Raw genomic sequence first — 18,721 nt, 5'->3', positions numbered from 1 at the left:
AAAAATTCTTGATATAACACACAGCTATCCATCCAGGATGTGTGGCGGCAGGAGAGCACACTGTACCTGAGGTTGCTGCTTTTAAAGAGCAGGGATTTCAATGCGGCTGCATTTGGGGTGGTGAGGGGCAAATGTCTGAGACCTCCCACTAAGCTCCACGTTAGTACATGATTTTAACATAAGGTGTCAGGCTGACACCGCGGGGCGTGCGAACCTGGCCGGGACACGCATGGCCGGGACACGCATCACCTCGGCCGTGACCGTCCCTCGGCCTTATCCCGTATCCCTTATCTCGTCCCTTATCCCGCTGCTCGTGCTCCAGGGTTTATCCAGGTCCTGGAAGCGCCTGTACCATCCCGCTCGTGTCCCTCTGCCGTCGGTACCGGCGGGCCGGTGCCGCTCCCGGGGCAGCTCCGGAGCGATCCCCGCTGTCCCGGAGCAGCGCCCAGCGGGTGCTGCGGGCAGAGGGAGCCGGTCCCTTCTCTCCTGCGGGAAGCCCAGAGACGGCAATGCCTCTCCCCGTGCCGGGGCACCTCGAGCCCACCGCGGGTACCACCTCGCGGGGCGGGGAATGGGTTAAGGGCGGGGGGCGGAGGGCCCGGCCCGGCCCTGCCCGCCCCTATTTAAGGCGGCGGCGGGCGCGGGGAGGGCTCGGTGCGATGGCGGCTCCGCGCCGGCCGAGCGGCGGGGGGCTGCGCAGGGCCCCGCAGGACGGGCGGCTGGAGGAGATCAACAAGGTGGGGCTGGGGCCGCCTCCCGACCCGACCCCCGTGGGGAGGGGGTTGCGGCGGGGGCGGGCGGGGCAAGAAGAACAGGAGGAGGGGGGCGGTGGGTGCAGGAGGAGCTGCCGACCCCTCTGCCCAAACCCTTTCGGAGAAGGGATCCTGCCGGAGGAGAAAGCGGGGTTTCTACGGGGTTTGGTCTGTATCCCCTCCGCTCCTGGTATTGCCCTCTCAGGCGGCTCTGTCCTCCCCGTGTGTCGCATATCGGCGGGTCCGAGCGGGCTGGTGGGCGCCCGGGGGCTGGCTGCTGTGAAATTTCCTTTGGGATCGCGCTCCAGCAAGAATGGGGGCTATTGTTCTCCTGCAGGACTTCAACCTCCCCTCCGCTATATCGAGCGCTTCAACTTTTTCTTCCCGGAATGAGAAGTTTCTGCTGCTCAGAGCTGACTCCAGCCTTCCTAGCTTTTTATTACAGTGGGTGAATGGGTTGCCCAGGGTGGCTGGACGTCCCACAATCTTTGGGCAAGGGGGAATGGCACCTCCTGGATTAGTGCAAAGTGCACTGGGCTTCGTGCCCTTCATGCCAGGGTCAGGCAAGGTCCTCTCCCCCGAGCTTCAGGCTTACCCTGTCCCTTGCTTGGCATGGTTGTGGGGGCAGTTCTGTTGGCATCCCTCCCAGCTAAGAGCAGTTCTGAGGGTGAAAAGAAGGTTTTAACCTTGAAGCAAACAGTGCTGGGATTTCTAGCACTTTTAGATGCTCCTTTAGTCAGTGGCACCTTGGTGTTATGAGTGCAGAAATCAAATCACTGTACAAAATGAAAGCCTGGAGGAGATGGGCTCACCTTACCCTCACACTGACTAAACTATGAAAAGCGGCAATATGCTCCACCAAACAGCATGCTCTACCAGTGAGACAGTGGAGGTGAAGTTTAGGTCACTGGAGAGGGAATTAAGTCATTAGAAATTACTCAATTAACTAGAAATTAGGATGTAGAGAATAAGAGTGGAAAAAGAGGTGTCATGGCATAAGGTGTAGAATAAAAGCACTTGGTTAAAAAGGAGCCTTTGTAACCTGCTGCTGGAAGGCAGACACATCACACCCTGCACCAAGGCGTGTATTTCCCGTAGCCAAGGTGGTGTTGGCCCTTAGGCTGAGGATGACGGGATTGTGTTGTAGCTCCTGCTTCAGTTTCTGCTTCTGCAGAGCCATCCTCCAGCATCACACAGGCACAAGGGGGATACACGATCCTTAAGCTGTTAGGAGCCGTAGGAGTCTGGGATGCTGCTGGTGTGCCACTGCTGTGTCCCAGGGCGCAGGGCTGTTCCCACACAGGGGACAGGTTCCTATCTCTCCCCTAAGCTGCCATCACTCTGGCCTTTTCTTTAGCTGAGGTTTGGATGACAAAAATGAAACAAACTACGTGACTTCCCAATGACAGAGCTGCTTGTTTGCATCCTTGCTGCCCTTCGTGCTGCCTCAGCGCTATGAGATGGGGGTTTGAGCAGCTCAAAACCAAGCTGCAGATAGCACGGGTGGCAGATGCCCATGGATCCTCAGAAACCATTGTGCTCTGGGCAGCAACCCCCACGCTGCTGTGCTTTGCCAGCTCTGTGGCAATGGGGGAGTGCAGCAAACAGCCTCACACCTCCCTGATAAACAGCTGATACAGAAACTTGGGCTGATACTGTGGCTGGAGCCAAGGAGGGGGTTTCCCCAGCACTGAAGAGCCCTCAGACTGTAAAACAGTCAAGTGCTCCTAATAGAACCTATCAGGCCAAATTCCTATCAGGCTTAATCTCATTGTCTCATCCTAACGCTTAGCTCCCTCCAGCCCTGTTTTCCTGGCTGGTTTCTACCCCAGAGCTCTCGCTGGGATACGGGTCTGGCAGGCACTGAGTGCACATGTGCTGCTGAAGGATAGCCCAGTCCTAGTGCTGACTTCTCTCTTCCAGTCTGAAACACTCTTCTGGGCTCCCCTCTTGGTTGTTCCCCTCTTTTTGGGCAACGTAATCACATTGTCCAGCCTCGTGCATCAAGGTGGCAGGTCTAATCCAGCACAGATTAGTTTCAACCTTGTTTTACCCTGTAATGCGCTGGGCTTTGGGGAAGGAATTCAGCCTGTTAGAGAGCAGGTGCCTGCTTCTCATCGTGCCTGTTTCTCTCATCCAGCCAGGCACGAGCATCCCTCAGCCCTTCCCAGCCCCTGCAGGCAGGGTGGCTGGCATTCAGCACTTGAACATCCAGTTCAAGCTGGGATGCCAGCTGGAGTCTCCTTTTTGGGGAGCAAGGACAGATCTGGCTTTGTTCAGGTTGTCTTGCAGGTAGCTGGCACTTGTCTGGCTCAGTTTATTGGCTTAGAAAAGTCTCTCAACAGCTCAAGAAAGGCTGTTCAGGGCAGAAGCGGGGGAGAGGCTTTTAAAGCAGTTCTTATTAATAGAACATGCCCCTTAAAATGGGAACTTTAGCAAAGGGCTCTAGGTGGAACTTCAGCCACTGTGTGTTTGAGTCACAGGCCCTGGGGACTGAATTCCTGTGTGCCATTGTGACTGTTTTCCTTATCAAAGTCACAGCTCAGCTCACACACATTGTGAAGAGTGGAATGCCTTTCAAATACAGCCTCTTATTGCTTCCTTGCACCTGGAGCAGAGCTGTGGTGCTGGTGGGCTCTCCAGCCCCCCTCCAGTTGAAACAAAAGGGAACTGAGTCCCAAACCTGTGTGCAGGGTCACCTGTGCTGCTCTTGTGTCATGCTGGTGGGGGCTGGCGGGCTCCTAGGCACGTGTCCCTCAGCCATCACACATAGATGCATTCCCTTCAGTCTTCACCATTTCTGTGTTGCTTCTTACTCCCAGAGAGATGCTGTGCTCTGCCATCACATACCCTATCCTGCTGGGAGGTAGAAGCTGCTTGCTGTTCCTGCAGGGCAGGAATGAAGCTGTGACCTGGTGGCCAGAAGGTGTTTTGGCCCTGTTTTGGTTTTCGGTGATGTTTGCCTTCTCCAGAGGCTATTCAGTGATGATGGCAGCAGGTAACACTACTCTGGTCTCTGGTGATTCCTGCTGCTGCCTGAGTCCAGGTCTCAAAGCTGAATTGGGCCCTTTGTGTTGGGCTGGAAAATGATACCCCTGGGTAGAAATAACTGAGCTAAATGAAGCTGAGTTGGCAAAGGAGAGCAAAAGAAGGAGCTGGGAATGTTGCTTTTCACCACAGCTCTCAATTTGAGTTGGTGACCATGGTGATGACGGAAGCCAGTGTCACACTGGTTTGGTGGCCATGGTCTGTGGTGTCCCATCTGGAGTTTCTGGGGTGGGAGGAGAGGGTGGCAGTCACTTCTGTCCTAGTGGGTTTCCTACAAAAGCCTAGTTCAGCTGCAGGTAAAAGACTGACCATAGCAGTGGTTAACTGGCAGTGAAGGTTTGAGGACTCTCTGAGCAGTCCAAGCTCCCCTGTACCAATGAGGAAGGAGGGAGCAGCTTCAGGTGTGTGGGACCCAGAGCACAGGAGCACAGTTAGGATGACCAACAGTGATCAGCACACAAGGCTCTTGGTGACCCATTCCTACCTTCCCCATGAGCATGGGGAGCAGTGGTGAGGAACACATTTCCAGAGTAGAGAACAACCTCAGCCCTCCATCCACTAACCCCTCAAGGGGTTTGTCCTGGACAGGCCATGCATAAACTGTGCAGATGTTAATGATTTCTACACTGAAGAATGTGGTGTTGTTGCTGAACACAGATTGAGTCATTAAGCTGTGCTGGGCTGGAGCTGGGCGGTGTGGGAGGGCAGGGACAGGAGCAAGACCCTGCTGCTCACAGCTGAGGGGAGTGTTGCTGGCAGGGCACAGCAGGAGAGCTGGCTCTGCAAGTTGTGGTCTGTTCCCTTGTGTATCTGAAGGTTTTTGAGGTGGGGCTAGGGACAAGTGACCAGAAGTGATCCAGGGTTTCCTCTTCAGCCTGAGAAGGGTAGAGGGAGAAAATGGATATGAGAGAGTTCCTAAGCCCAAAATACCCGTCCTCTTGGGCATATGACATTCTACAAACTTTGCCTGCTCTATTTGCAAAGCCCTCTGAGTTCATCTAAGAGTTTGAGATAAGAGTGTTTTTTGCAAGGACTAGGAGCCCTTGCTGGAAATAAGTGCTCAATCCATATGCTAAGTGTGCTTAAGCAGAGATGTGGGGAGCTGAAACCTTGGGTGAGCAAGAACAGGGGGTTTTATGCAGTTATTCCAAAGGCAGGTGGAGTCCAGTCCTCCCTCAAGCTGCAGGTGGGAAATCTGAGACATCAGAGGGATTCCCCTTGCACTGGAGTGTTAATGACAAGGTGTGGAGGGATTCAGCCCAATTTCAAGTCTCCTGGTGCTGTTGCTCATCTATGGCTCTCTGGGAATTGTGTGAGTCTTCTGCCTAATGCTGCCTTTGGAGGTGCCCTCTAGGGTGTTTTCCTTTGCATCTTTAACCTTGAAGATATATTTTTTTTCTGTTTTAGGAGTTTCTCTGTGACCCAAAGTTCAGTAATGAAAAAGACCTGGAGGAGAAGTTGGCAGTGTTCAAAGGTGAGAACTGGAGGATTTCCCTGTCCTTTGAGCCTTACTGTTTGCTCTGAACTAGATTATTTTCCTCAGCACTTGGATCTCACCAGCCTGAGATTATCTGCCAAATACAAGTGACTGAGCTGGGATGGATGCCTTCCCCCTTGCTTGTGGACTTGGTGAAACTCTCTGGAGAGGTGCTTTCCACTTGTGCTTCTCCCACTTGCAGGGCAGGGGCATGTCACCCTACAGACATCCTGGCAGCTGCTGTTACTGCAAAACCTGCTGTGCAGGCAAAACCCTGGGGAGCACCAAAGGAGGGTGGTTTCTATCTAGTTACCCAGCAAGCTAACTGGCATAAGGGACCATGCAATAGCTGGACTCTTTATTTTTTTTATTTTTTTCAATAAGTAGGAGGGCCTCATTCAACAAAGCAGAAATGTCAGCTGCTTTCTGGAGGAGTTGGGGACTTTCTCTCTCCAAAAGTTTCTTTAGTCCTTTCCCAGCCCCTTGACACCAGAGGGAACAGCACTGATATATCTAGTTCTGGCCAAAGCCTGACTCCAGTGGGTCAGCAGATCTAGGGCTTTGGTTTGGGCCTTTTTCTGGGACAGGGGATAGAGAAACAGCTCAAAAGCATGGAGTCCTCTGGAGCTTGTCCCCAGACTGGTTACAGAACTAGATCTGGCAGGGTTATTCTGGTGTACTCACTTTCTTTCCAAGCAGTGGCTGAAGACAGTTGAGAAAACATGCCTGTGTCACATGTGCCCAACCTGGCTCTAACCAAATAAAACCTGACCTTGCTTCCATTTCAGACATTGTCTGCTATTTCCCTTTGAATTTTGGCTTTGCAATCCAGCAAGGAAGAAGCTGGCTGCCGTTTTGTGATCCCTTACACTGCTGGGCACAGAGGAGCCTCCTGTGCTCCCCGATCTCTTTGTGTTGCCTTTTGTGTAGCTTTGGCTTTTGGCTGCAGCCCCGCATTATATTTTCCCATCACAATTGGGGCTCTTCAAACATTGCAACTGTAGGTCACAGGCACAGAATTCCCTGTAACGAGAGCCTTTGGCATCTCTTCGGGCTGCCTCGTGAGTTTGTCTCCATGGCCTGTCCCTCTCTCCAAGGCCTCCTCCAGCTCCCCCAACAATCAGCTCATTGTGTGATGATGGGGGGAATATTTCTTCTCTGCTGTCCTTCCCACTCCCCCACCTCCCTTCCTGCCTGGGGGAGGCTAAGATGGAGCCCCCATGCAGTATTTGTGTCAATGTATTTGTGAGGGAGGGATCACGCATGGTTTTTGCCCCACTATATCCCTGCTGGTGGGATGGGGGGGAAACATAAATGTGTGAGCTGAGGCTGATGTAAAGCTGCCTCTGTTCTCTGCACTGCTGGCGAAGTGTCAGCTCAGAAGAAAAGAAAACATGTGCTGGGCATAGACATGGCAGAGCAGGGTTTGTGCCACAGGCACATGCAGGGGTGCCTGACCCTGGTAAGATGCACAAGATCATTCTGGTGAGGCAGAGTGTGGGGAGAGGCAGTCCCACATCAAGCATCAATCTGGCACCTAAGCATGTGTGTTACAGCCCCAAATTCTTCTAGGACTGGTTGCTTGATGCTTGAAGGAAGACATTTACTCCTGCCTGAAGCATGAACAGCTTTGGTTTGTACATGGTATTTCCGTAGGTCTGTCCTGGTCACCTCATGGCAGCAGAAATCCGTGGGCTGAGACCCAGGTGAAGACATGCCAAGCCATTCCTTTGTCTCCTGCCCTTCAGTCCAGTTAATCCAACAATTTCCTTTGGAAGCACAGGTCCTGGGAAGACTCTGATGTGTGAAATAACAACTCTTCCCTTTGGCTCCTTAAATTAGCCTGCCACTTCTCTGTTCATGCTCATAATGCTTACTGGTGTCCCTGGAGCAGAGGCAAAAGGTCTTTTCCATTTTCCTTCCTGGGGCAAAGGAGCAGCCTGGAAGGGCTTGGTTAATTTGAGTCCTCCAAGGCTGGAGGTGAGGAGCAACTGCTCACTGTAGGGTGATTTCTCCAGCTCAGCATGGATGGATGGTGCCAGCAGGCATCTTGCTCTTTCCATTTAGTAGAGCTGAGGTGATGGGGGGCCTCCTGTGGCACCAGGAGCTGTATGGTCTGTAAGACAGACAAATCCTTGCCTGAAGAGCTTAAAGTCTAAATGGGGAACAGCTAGCAAGGGGTGGGGGTGTGTAGGAGGCTCAGGTGTGCCACTTCAAAGGGCAGAAACTGCACAGGACTGAATTCCTGAATTTTCTAACTCAAATCACTGCTCTGCCTGTTACAGCATGTGAGTTTTTGTCCTGCAAAGCTAACCAGACCTTCTGGAGCAGGCTCTGCCTCTCTCTGACAATGCTGGAGTTGCTTGAGTCAGCAGTGTTTGACAGCAGGCTGGAAGGGCAAACAACCTGCTCCAGCATCACTGTGCCCAGGCATGTTCTTGGCTTTGCCCTCTTGATGTGGTCCTTGAGCATCTTTCCTGGCAGGTGTTGCTCTGGGAGTGAGCACAGCAATGGGAGCACTGTGGAGTCTGTCCCTCGTTACTGCAGGCAACTGCGTCATTTAATCCCCCTTCTAATCCGATCAAGCCTCATCTAGGGAGTGCTCAGGGGTTTGTTTTCCTTGCTACTCCTTCTGGGAGGCTGTTCCAGAGCTTTGTTTTTCTGGCTGGAAACCTTTTAACGCTGCTCATAGCCAGCTGATACCTTGTTCTCATGCCAGTGTTTTCCTTCAGCTTAAATGAAAAGCAGCCACAATTACAGAGCACTTAACTCTAGAGCCCTAGAGTTGAGATAAGGGTGTTAAAACCAGGCCTTGAGATGGTCTCCCCCTCTGAACTTTGCATTCAGCACTATATCAATCTTATCCCCAAATGCTTTATTTCAGTGCTGTAAGCAGGCAGTGTTCCAAAGCCCTGCACACCCCATTGCTCTAGACTCCTGCTGACTTAATTCTGTGTCTCTTCCAGAGAAATACATGGAGTTTGACCTGAACAACCAAGGCGAGATTGGTGAGTGATTCTGAGGGATGCTGGGCTGGAAGAGCCACAGCCTGTCTGCTGCTGAATCTACTGCTTCTCTCTGCATTCATGGTGTTGTGGGCTTTTCCTATGTCCAGCCTTTCTTGGAATTTGATTGCCAGCCAGGGGTTTCCTTGGCTCTCCAGCCCTTGCCTCTCAGCTTCCTCAGTCTCTCCTTACTTATTTCAAGATCTAAGCTCTTCTCAGTGCTGTTCCCCTGAAGTTTTTTATCTCCTCCACTTCTTTCTGCTCTAAATGCTTTATTTTTTCTTCTCCCTTTTTCTCCACTGAGGCCTTCTTCTCAATCCTCTGCTGTGAAGGTGGGAATTCAGAGGTGGGAAGCTGCAGGACGTAGACAATCCTAGGGCTTGCCTGGCTTGAGGCAGGAGCTGTATAAATTCATGAGCACTTGTGGTGCAGAGAAGCTCTTTGCTTTGCAAGGAAGGGAGCAGAAGGAAGCAAAGGTCTTGGGTGTGAGCCTGGCTCGGTTGTGCAGCCCTGTTTTGGGTCCAGAAAGCACCAGTTACATAAAGTTCCAGCCTCCTGCAGGCTTGGAGCTGACACTGAAGTGTAATCACTTGTGTGCTGTGCCCTTCCAGGAGGCTGCTGCCTTGCTCCCCTCCTCCACAAGTCCTCCATCTGAAGTGAAGCCTGTGGGGAACTGGAAGGGGCCTGACTCAGGGCTTCCGGGAGGGAAGGGGCCCGCAGGTCTCAGCAGGCAGCATTGAAATGGGAGGAAATGGCCTGTGGCGATGGGCAGGGGCGTCTGCTCTCCACGGCTTGTTTGTCTCCAGCTTTAACCCCGGTGTTACTACCTCCTCCCCATCCTTGTGACTCTTGGCACCACAATCCAAGCTAGAGAGCACTATCCCCACATGTCTCTGGAGCACTTGGAGAGTTGTCACTCTTCTCTGAGTGTGTGGTATTTTATCTTGACCTGCACAACTGGGAAGTGATGCTCTGTACTGGGTGGAGTGGCAGTGAGCTCTTCTGGAAGGCTTCTAGTGGCTTTTGGCAACAGCTTAGTGCTGTCACTCACAGAATCCACGGCTGAGGTGGTCTCAGGAGGGAACTCATGGCTTTGTCCCTAGCGTTGGTCTGTGCTCAGAGGGGTCACGCCCTTGACAGCAGTGATTGCCTTGCTCTTGTAGATTTGATGTCTGTCAAAAGGATGATGGAGAAGCTGGGGGCTCCAAAGACCCACCTAGAACTGAAGAGGATGATCTCTGAGGTGACTGGAGGGGTCAGCGACACCATCTCGTACCAGGACTTTGTCAATGTGATGCTTGGGAAACGCTCTGCTGTGCTGAAACTGTGAGTGTCCTGAGATGGAGCTGGGGAGATCAGCAGCACCCGAGCTGCTCTGTTGGGAAGCTGGGAAGCACAAGCTGTTCTGTCTGGTAGAGCTGGAGCTGTGCACACTCAGTGTTCATGGAGGGAGATGAGGATCCTTGTGCAGGGGGATCTGCAGGGTGCCATGAGGGGGTGCATAAGCCCATGCTGAGGCTGAGCAGTGGCCAGTGCTCCCAGCAGAGCTGCCTGCTGTGTGTTAGCACAGGCTTCCTCCCATGTGCTCCATGGGAGCTGTCCCCTTCCTTTCCCAAGGGTGGGTAGGCATTCAGCACTGCAGGACTGCTTCCCATCTCTTCCCTGAGGATCCTGCTGGCTTTGGGGACACAGACTTCCCCTGTGGATGGTGGTAGGACTTGAGTGAATGATGGTCCTGCCAGCACCAGTAGTGCTGGCTCCTGTTTCCCACAGGATGCTCCATCCCTGCCTGATCTTGGAGGGACAGGCAGTAGATGGAGATGGGACACGTGCTTAAAACAACTGGCTCATGCTGGGAGAGGCTTTCTGTGGTACAGGCTGCCAGCACTAGCCTCCCACGGCCCCCTCTGCCCTCTCAACAGGGCTCTGAAAGCACTGCTCTAACAAATGGCTTCCAAACACTTGCTTGGCTCCATCTCCATCCCATTGAAGCCTGGTGTTTCCTTTCACAGCTCAGAGGCTGGCCCTGCTTTCATGTCTGAAACTGCCATGAATAGGAGCTGATCCTCTCCATCCTCCTTACCCCTTTTTGGAGGCAGCTTTAGAAACACAGCCAGCTTTCCAGGCAGGTTGGGAGGAAGGATCTTGCACACACCTCTCATGTGATTTCTCTAAGCTGGGACATGTTTGCTGGCAGAATGTCCCTACTGTGTGCTATGTCTGTATTGTGATGCTCCTCTTCCAAGCAGACACAGGTTTCTGATGTCCCTGTTCCTCCTTTTTCTCCACAGAACCAGACTGAGCCTGCAGCCTGTCCCATATCTTCCATCCCTTCTCCCAGCTGCTGCAGCAGTTTTCACAAACAGGTCCCTTCTCTTGCTAACAGACACCCCATTGTCTGTTGGACCCTGTAGAAAAGGAGCAGAAATGTAAAACTTGTCCTAAGAGCAGTACAGCCCTTTGATCCACCGAGGCAGCTGGCATTCCCAGCGTAGCTGCAGTCCTCAGGGAGGAAGACAGTGCTAGTGGTTGCAAAATGCTTGAGATTCCTACAGCCAGTGCCTTGCTCCTTGTTTTTGCTCTCTCCCCCGGCTGTAATTGCTGTTGCTTGCTTGGTGTTGGCTTCTGAATGTTCTGCTGTGTGGTTAGATGCAAGGTGGGCCAGGAGTGGTATTTGCTTTTATGCATCAGGAACAGTTGGCATGCAGTATGTGCCCAGGGGATTTCGGAAGTGCCTGTCTAAATAAAATGTGCTAATCCTCTGGGCTCTGAGAGGAAAACCGGCAGAGACTTTGGGAACTCGCTCCTGATAGCTGCTGGAAAAGCCAGCCTGGCAGCACTGCCCTCTGTTGGCTTTCCCTGCTTTGTTAATTATCGAGTGCTCTTTCTAGGCAAGCCAGATGCTCTTTTTCAGCAGAGAAAGCCACCCCCAATGATAGATAAATATGCATTTGCTTTTTTTTTAAGTTGGAAATATCTGTTGTGTTTTGCAGGGTCATGATGTTTGAAGGAAAAGCCAATGAAAGCAACCCAAAACCTTCTGGTCCACCTCCAGAGAGAGACATAGCCAGCCTCCCTTGAAGAGGACGGGCTGTAAAATGGGCACTGTTTGCTTTGCTGGTCTGTAACAGAGGTTACCTGTGCTTTGTAACTCTTTACTGTGCACAGTCCTAGTTTTCCACTAACCTGCCTTAGAGGAACAGCAAGGGAAGCTGGAGACCCCCAGCTCGTGTCTTTATGCTGCATCCCTTAGCCAACTTGATCTATTAGACAGAAGCTGTAGCACCAACTGTAATGTGAGACCAAAAAGAACAAAAAAATATCCTGTGATTTTACTCTCTCCTCTGCCCTTCCTGCATTTCTCAGACGAGGAGCTATGTTGTTCCCAGTGTATGGATTCAGAGCTGTGCTTGTCATGACAGGTTCCTAATGATCCTTGCTGCCAGACACGGACAAAGCCCCTGCGAGCAGGTTCACGGGTGCAAAGAAATAAGTGCCTTCTCTGCTCCACCCTCCTGTCCCTTCTTTGGACTTAGTTCTTTCCCTCCTGATCTCCTCAAAATGCAAATCAGGCTCCCACATCTGTCTGATCATAAGGGGAATGTGGAATGTGCTTGGACACAGAGATCTGCCTGCACAACCTATTGGAGTGGGCACAAGTGTCTGCAGGGACAGTTTCTGTCTGCTCTGGAGGCTCATCCTGCGGGCAGATCTCAGGGCCCAACACTATCCATTGCAAGTGATGGTTAAAGCCACCCTGGGGAGCCCCTTCCTGATAAATCATGACTTGGGTCCGACCAGGAGTGTAACCTCTGGATAGGTGATTGTCTGTCCCATCCATGGAGTCCAGAAACAAGCTGTGATGCCTTTGCAGCCCAACAGGACGCCTAGGGCAAGTGAAACCTCCAGGTGAAAGGAAGCTGAGTGACCAAATTGAGCCCGGCCAGACCAGTTGCAGATGAGGATCTGTCCTCGGGCAGCTGCTTGTCCCTCTGATTTTTGCAGACCTCCCTGTATGTGTTTCAGCCTGGTCCCCTGGGACTATACATTTCCCCGATGGATAAGCCCTCAAATCTGCAAAATAAGAAGGGCTGTAAGTATGGAATATGAACTGGGACTGTGCTATCCACACTCTGGGTACTGTGGTGATTCTTGTTCCATACATAATTTCTGGAATCCAGGTGTTTGCCCTTTGCCTACTCTTTTCTTAAAATGTTCTTGACAGCTTTTAACTTTTTTAAAATCATGATTTAGTAAGTACATTTTTTAAAGGAAATACAGATGATTAACTCTACTAGGCTGATTGTTCCTGCCAAAGGCTGCACTTTTAAATAATTAAAAAAACCAACAAAAACCATTCTCATTACTGTTTGTGTGAAAACCAAAATTGTAACAGAGACAAAAATTGTGAGCAAAAGCAGCACCAGTCTACTTCAAGGACTGAAAATAAATCTTTTGAAACTACACAGTATGTCAGTGTTTATTGTTACCTCCTCTGAAGCTTGGTCCATATGATTGGTTGCAGATTAAGGGAGCTGGTTTCCAAGTCTGTTAATATAAACTCTTAAACAGATCCTGGAGATAGGTTTGGACTGTCTTGATCTGATCTTTATCTGTAATAACTGACTGAAAGCTATGGAGTTTGTGTGATGAAATGCAGAGGCCACCTCTTGAAAGCTCATGCTTTTTTTGACTTACTGAAAAAGAGCAGGTGCCAGTGCTTATTTTAAGGAATAACTTGTTCATTGAAAGCAGACACTTGCAATGCTTCTCTTGAAAGAGGGTTTTTTAAATTATTCTCTCTGCTTTTGAAGCAATTGCCTGAGATTCTTGTCTGATATGAATTATCAGAAGGGGAGACCAGGTTTCCTGGGGAATGACTGGGTGCACTTTTTCCATGTGTTTCTCAAAAGGACAGAATTTCCCTGGGATCACAGCCCCATGTCTGCCTCCTGCTGCCTTGTAGCCTCTGGAAATGCACCTGCTTTTCTTGGCTGTGTGTTGAAGCTGTTGTTCAGTTAGAAAATAAAGGAAGCATATTACATGAGGGAAACTTGGATGTGGTTTGCCACAGGTTCAGGTCACTGCCCAAAGCCATCATTGCTTGTCTTTGTGGAAATCCTTTTCTTTTTTGATCCTGGAAAAGCGCATGACCCACTAGAGCTGGAAACAGCCCTTCTCAAAGTGTCCCCATAGGGCTGAGCACTGGCATTCTGTCTGAGTGGGAGCTGAATCCCTCAAAACTTGAACAAGTAAAGGAATTGAGGACCTGGTGTGATCAAGCCCCCCACATTCTACTTTTGTGTGCTCTTGGAGCACAATAAGGCTGCTCCAGTTCACAGAGCTTCTGTGTTTGCAGCTCAGCCACCCCACACTGGAACTGCACAGGGGCTGGCCCAGAGCATCGCTGTGTTCCCACTGCAGCCCATGCCAAGGGTGCAAGATTTTACCTGAGGGAAAGGCATGAAACTGTAAGGGTTGGGTTAGGCTGGAATTAGGAAAAGGTTCTTCCCCCAAATGGTGCTGGGCCCTGACCAGACTCCCCAGGGAGTGGGCATGGCCCCGAGGCTGCCAGAGCTCCAGGAGTGTTTGGACATGGCTCTCGGGGACATGGTGAGGTTGCTGGGGTGCCCAGTGCAGGGTCAGGAGTTCAATTTAACAATCTTTGAAAGTCCCAGCTAGGGAGTTTCCGTGATTCCTTAGACCTGAAGCGACACTGGATCTCAGATATGGGAAAAGCATCCAAGTCCCTCACCAAAGGCTGGTGGCCGGGGTGGAGCAGCCGCCTGCCAGGCTCCACCGTGGCTTGGCAGGGACAGCAGAGCCCATCCCTGCTGTCAGCGGGGTCTGTCTGTCCCCTCAGGGGCTGCTCCTGCGGACTGGCTCCCCTCAGGACGGAGCAGGGCACGGGCGGCTCCCAGCGCCTCAGAACGTGTGGAAAAATCAGGGCGAGAGCACACATCCTTAAGCTGCACCAGGGGAGGTTCAGGTTGGACATCGCGAGGAATTTCTTCACAGAAAGGGTGATTAGATATCAGATATACAGGTATATTAGATATACAGGCTTTCCAACGGGGTGGTGGAATCACTGTCCCTGGAGGTCTTCAAGGAACGACACTCAGTGCTGTGGGCTGCTTGACAAGATGGTGATCAGCCATAGGTTGGACTCGATTATCTCAGAGATATTTTCCAATCGAATTGACTGTGCAAAGAGGGTTTATTAAGGGCAGCCGTTTAGGGGAGGAGCCGGTGGGAGGGCCCGGAGCAGCGAGAGCCGCGGCCCGAGCGGCCCCGCCGGAAGCGGAAGCGGCGCGGGGCTCTCCCGGCGGGACCGCGGCGGCGGGGCCGCCATGGGGGACGATATGGACGTGATCCCCGAGCGGGAGATGAAGGTGAGGCACGGGAGAGCGGGGGGCGTGAGGGGCAGTCCGACGGAGGAAAGGGTTGGCAGGCTGTTTTACTCGGGGCTTTGGCTTGGAGCCGGAGGGGAACGGGGCTTGGAGAAGGCTCGGCCTGGGCTGCGAGTGGTGGTGGGTTCTGGGGGAGGCTTGGTTGGGACCGTGGGGCTGACAAACCGGGGGGCTCGGCTCGCGTTATGGAGACATCCTTGAAGTGTTTGTAAAACAGAATCCTAGGAATGGTCAGGCTGGAAGGGACCGCAGACCATCTGATCAAACCTCCCTGCTCAGACTGGTTTGTCCTAAAGCACAGGATTTTGTCCAAACACGTCTGGGGTATCTCCAGTTAGGGACACTCTTTCTGGGCAATCTTGAGAACTTTCAAATACTTGAGGACTTCCTAGCGTAGTGTGGTTACAAGCCTGTGGGGTGGAAAAGGCAAGGCTGGCATGGCCTTGGTGTAGGGAGGTGTATAATGCCTGGAGGAAATCACAGAATGGTTTAGGTTGGAAGGAACTGTGAAGCCCATCTCGTTCCAACCTCTGCCATGGCCAGGGATACCTTCCACCAGACCAGGTTGCTCCAAGCCTCATCCAGCCTGGCCTGGAGTAGCTTCAGGGATAAAGGAGAGTTGGAGGAACCTTATTCTGGAAGAAGAGTAATATGTTTCTAAATCTTTCTGTCAGCATGCCTTGTGCTGGGAATCTCCTGGTTTGGGGATGTGGAGCAGTGTAAGCTGGAGTCTTGCTGTGTGCTGCTAGCCTAGCCTGCCCTGTGTCACCCAGTGTTACTGTGAGGCTGGGTAAGAAGGGATGTGGGGGAACATATTCCTGGAGTGATTATAGGTCTATGTACAACTGTCTTCTGCCCTCAAAAACAGGGTAGTTGGGCTGTTTGTTTGTTAGCTTCTGAGTTCCTACATCCTCCTAAGATTGCTGGAATGTACTTATTTAGTGGCAGTTATTTGGGAATATCTCAGGTGCTTGACTGGAATTACTGGCATGTAGGTTAGCAAATGTGTGCCTTGTAGAAACAAGTTTTGTTCAGTCCTGTCCCATCTTTTCCTTATTCCTTTCTGTTTTCCTCTGTATCCCTTGGCTGGTTTTGATGTGCACCTGAGGTCAGATGTCCCAGGCAGATTTTATGAACACGGGCACTGGGTAAAAGTGAGATTTAACCAATGGAAAAAAAACGTGGTGTGATCTCAGTCTTTCATGGATGAGACAGAAAATGCGATGGAGTGGCCAGAGACTGCCTGGGTGTGTGTGAGGGATTTGCAGCTCTCATGGAGAGGCTCCTGAACTGGTTGTCTTAGAGAAGCCAAAGTAAAATGTTTCTCTTGGGCAGCATGTGAATAGTTATTTCCCATCTCTCACAAACAGGATTTTCAGTTCAGAGCACTGAAGAAGGTTCGCATCTTTGATGCTCCTGATGATCTTCCCAAAGAGCGCTCCAGCCTCCTCGCAGTGTCCAACAAATATGGGCTGGTCTTTGCTGGTGGAGGAACCAGCCTGCAGATCTACCACACCAGAGATCTTCTCATGCAGAAACAGATGGGAGAAGATCCAAATAAAATTGGTAAGACACACTTAAATCTCATGGGTTTGGCAGAGACAGGTTTATATGGGATTTATGACATGGAGTTCTTGGTTTCTGATACATATTACAGTCCTTGCTATTCTCTGTCAGGAATTGCCATGTTTTCTTGCGTGGGAAGGCAGAACAATGGTTTGTAGCCATTCTTTGCTGGGTTGGTAACCATTCTTTGAGCTGTGAGCCTGTGCACATGTCAGGGATGTGTGTGAGTGGAGTGACACACTGAGGGAGATTTCACACTGGGTTACCCACTCTGACTAAATGACAGTCCGGGAGAGGGGAAGCAGCCACTCTTCCACCACCTGAGTACAAAATGGTTTCATTCTCCTTAGTTACTGTTCCACTTTGTACACACAAAAGTAAAGCCAAAAATCTTTTCATTTATTATTACTCATGTTACTGAGGGAGGAAAGTGGCATTTTCTTTTCTTAGAAATTTGGCAACTCTCAATATTGTATTGATAGAAGTGAAGGGATTTGCTTTCATTCAGTTTTCTACGTGTTACCTTTGATAGCTTCTGTTAATGGGACTGAGGCTTATTGCATAAATTTCTTGTATTGATTTACAAGAACAATTCTTGCAATTTAAATTTGTCCCTTTCATCCCATCTTCCTTTCCTTTTGTGTTTTAAGTGGAGAATATTCCGAGTACTCTGGTTCCCATGAAGTTTCCTATGCAGCACCTGGCTCTGAGCTGTGACAATCTCACCCTGTCTGTCTGTATGATGTCCAGTGACATCGGGTCCTTCATCAGCTTTTTTGATGTCCGCACATTCCTAAATCAGGTACAGTGTATGCCAAGTTTTGGTTTGGGGATTTTTTCAGAATACAGCAGAGGAGAGGTATAGCTGGGGTGGGATTTTCTGTCTCTGTGAGGGCTGTCATGTAAAGGAGTTGCTCAGTAAACTCAAAATCTGCTTGTTTTTATCAGTCATTAATTTATAGGAAAGTCAAAACTGCTTTGGACTGTGACTTCAGGAGAGTTTGGTTTTGTGCTCCACTTTGACTATCTCATGTATTTGTCTTTCCTAAAAGGCAAAACAGCAGAAACATGCATTTGCTTGTCATAAACTGGCCAAGGACTCAGGAAGTACAGCCATGGTCAACGACCTGAAATGGAACCCTGCCAGTCCAACCATGGTGGCCATCTGTCTGTCCGATGGCAGCATCTCTGTCCTGCAGGTCACAGACTCTGTGAAGGTCTATGCCACACTCCCATCCTCTGCTGCTGTCACATCTGGTGAGTGGCACCCTTGGAGGGTACTCAGAATGTTGGACACTGGAGAGCAGACACTGTATTGAGAGGTGTATAAACACAGGTTGCTTATCTCAGGAGGAGATTTCTTAAAATTCTTCACAAAAAGGAAGGGTTTAAACTCTGAGACTCAGAAAATGTGTTGCAATGGAATTACTCTTTCCCAGTTGATTGCAGCAGCTGAGTTTTGTGAGTTATCAAACGTGCCCACCTGTGGTTTGTGCTGTCTCTGGCTTCACTCATTTCCAGGAAAACATGCAAATAAGTGTCATCACCTGTTGGGTTTTTACCTGTGTAGTCTTGCCTTCTCTGTGACTGGATGACTCCTGGTTTGAGTCAGATTCATGATTTTTTTCAGTGGAAAAATTAGCAGTTTTAATTTATTAGTCCTGTTTTTGTGGGGCCTTGTAACTCTCCAGTTTCTTAGTGCTAATGAAATTCTCTTTTTTTTTTCCAAGTATGTTGGAGCCCAAAGGGAAAACAACTGGCTGCAGGGAGGCAAAATGGCACCGTGGTGCAATATCTGCCTGTAAGTATTGATGGTGTTAAGGCCTTTATGACTTTTCAGGAGTTTGAAAAATGGTATTTTGTTGGTTTTTTTAGGTAGGTTGGTTGGTTGGTTTTTGTATCACAAACTACAGAATTTGATTGGGATGCACATGATGTGAGCCATGTGATGCTACCCAAGTGCTTCAGTAATGTTCAAGTGTCTTAGGCCAATATTCGGTTTAGTTTAAGGTTTGCACTTGTCACTGAAGTCATGATTTCAGAGTGGCCCATGATGAGTGTTAAAGAATGAGTGACTTGCTGTAAACCAGTTTTCTGGGCTTTCTGCAAAAGTTGCAGTTAGATTTGTTCATTGCCTTATCTGTGTATTTAAGAGTTGTTTTATTTGCAGAATCTGCAGGAGAAGAAAGTAATCCCTTGTCCTCCTTTTTATGACTCAGATAATCCTGTTAAAGGTACATATTTTTATTACTTTTTAACTTGTTTTCTCTTTAAAAGTATTTTAGTCATTCTTTCCCCTGTTGTCTTGGTTATAGCAACTGTGTAGCACTGGTTATGAAATTACATTGTGATTTTCTGTGATTCTTAGGCTTGGTAGTTTAGGAGTTAGTTGCCATTTGTTTGTCATTCCCTTTTGTGTGCTGTGCACAGTTAAAATCAACAAGAAGGTATTATGGTAAAGTG

At 50.2% G+C, this 18,721-nt stretch overlaps 2 protein-coding genes across 3 annotated transcripts in view; both read left to right on the top strand.

Moving 5' to 3' along the window:
- Positions 1 to 630: 630 nt before the first annotated feature.
- AIF1L (allograft inflammatory factor 1 like) lies at positions 631 to 12,748 on the top strand. Its single transcript, XM_005527284.2, has 5 exons — positions 631 to 737; positions 5,208 to 5,274; positions 8,244 to 8,285; positions 9,446 to 9,608; positions 11,276 to 12,748. Exons 1-5 carry the CDS (start codon positions 660 to 662, stop codon positions 11,361 to 11,363), a joined length of 438 nt encoding a protein of 145 aa, XP_005527341.1. The 5' UTR covers positions 631 to 659; the 3' UTR covers positions 11,364 to 12,748.
- Positions 12,749 to 14,546: 1,798 nt separating this feature from the next.
- Positions 14,547 to 18,721, top strand: part of NUP214 (nucleoporin 214) — a 38,982-nt gene continuing 34,807 nt past the window's right edge. For both annotated transcript variants that reach the window (XM_088065821.1, XM_005527285.3), the window contains exons 1-6: positions 14,547 to 14,674; positions 16,063 to 16,258; positions 16,909 to 17,060; positions 17,311 to 17,515; positions 17,989 to 18,059; positions 18,429 to 18,492. In XM_088065821.1, the coding sequence (XP_087921947.1) occupies positions 14,633 to 14,674; positions 16,063 to 16,258; positions 16,909 to 17,060; positions 17,311 to 17,515; positions 17,989 to 18,059; positions 18,429 to 18,492 (730 nt within the window). In that variant the 5' untranslated portion in view covers positions 14,547 to 14,632. The remainder of the gene's footprint in view (positions 14,675 to 16,062; positions 16,259 to 16,908; positions 17,061 to 17,310; positions 17,516 to 17,988; positions 18,060 to 18,428; positions 18,493 to 18,721) is intronic.

The sequence above is a fragment of the Pseudopodoces humilis genome, chromosome 22 (genome assembly GCF_049639895.1).
Source record: "Pseudopodoces humilis isolate 2021_Gansu_Grassland_sample_001 chromosome 22, ASM4963989v1, whole genome shotgun sequence".
NCBI lineage: Eukaryota > Metazoa > Chordata > Aves > Passeriformes > Paridae > Pseudopodoces > Pseudopodoces humilis.
Note: the sequence above shows the minus strand (reverse complement) of the source record. Positions and strands in the feature narration are given on the sequence as shown.

Excerpts from the sequence above, each read along its gene's own strand:
- AIF1L (XM_005527284.2), top strand. The coding sequence starts at position 660 with ATGGCGGCTCCGCGCCGGCCGAGCGGCGGGGGGCTGCGCAGGGCCCCG. Across the intron at positions 5,275-8,243 it reads GAAGTTGGCAGTGTTCAAAG|AGAAATACATGGAGTTTGAC; the intron begins GTGAGAACTGGA and ends TGTCTCTTCCAG. Across the intron at positions 9,609-11,275 it reads CGCTCTGCTGTGCTGAAACT|GGTCATGATGTTTGAAGGAA; the intron begins GTGAGTGTCCTG and ends TGTGTTTTGCAG.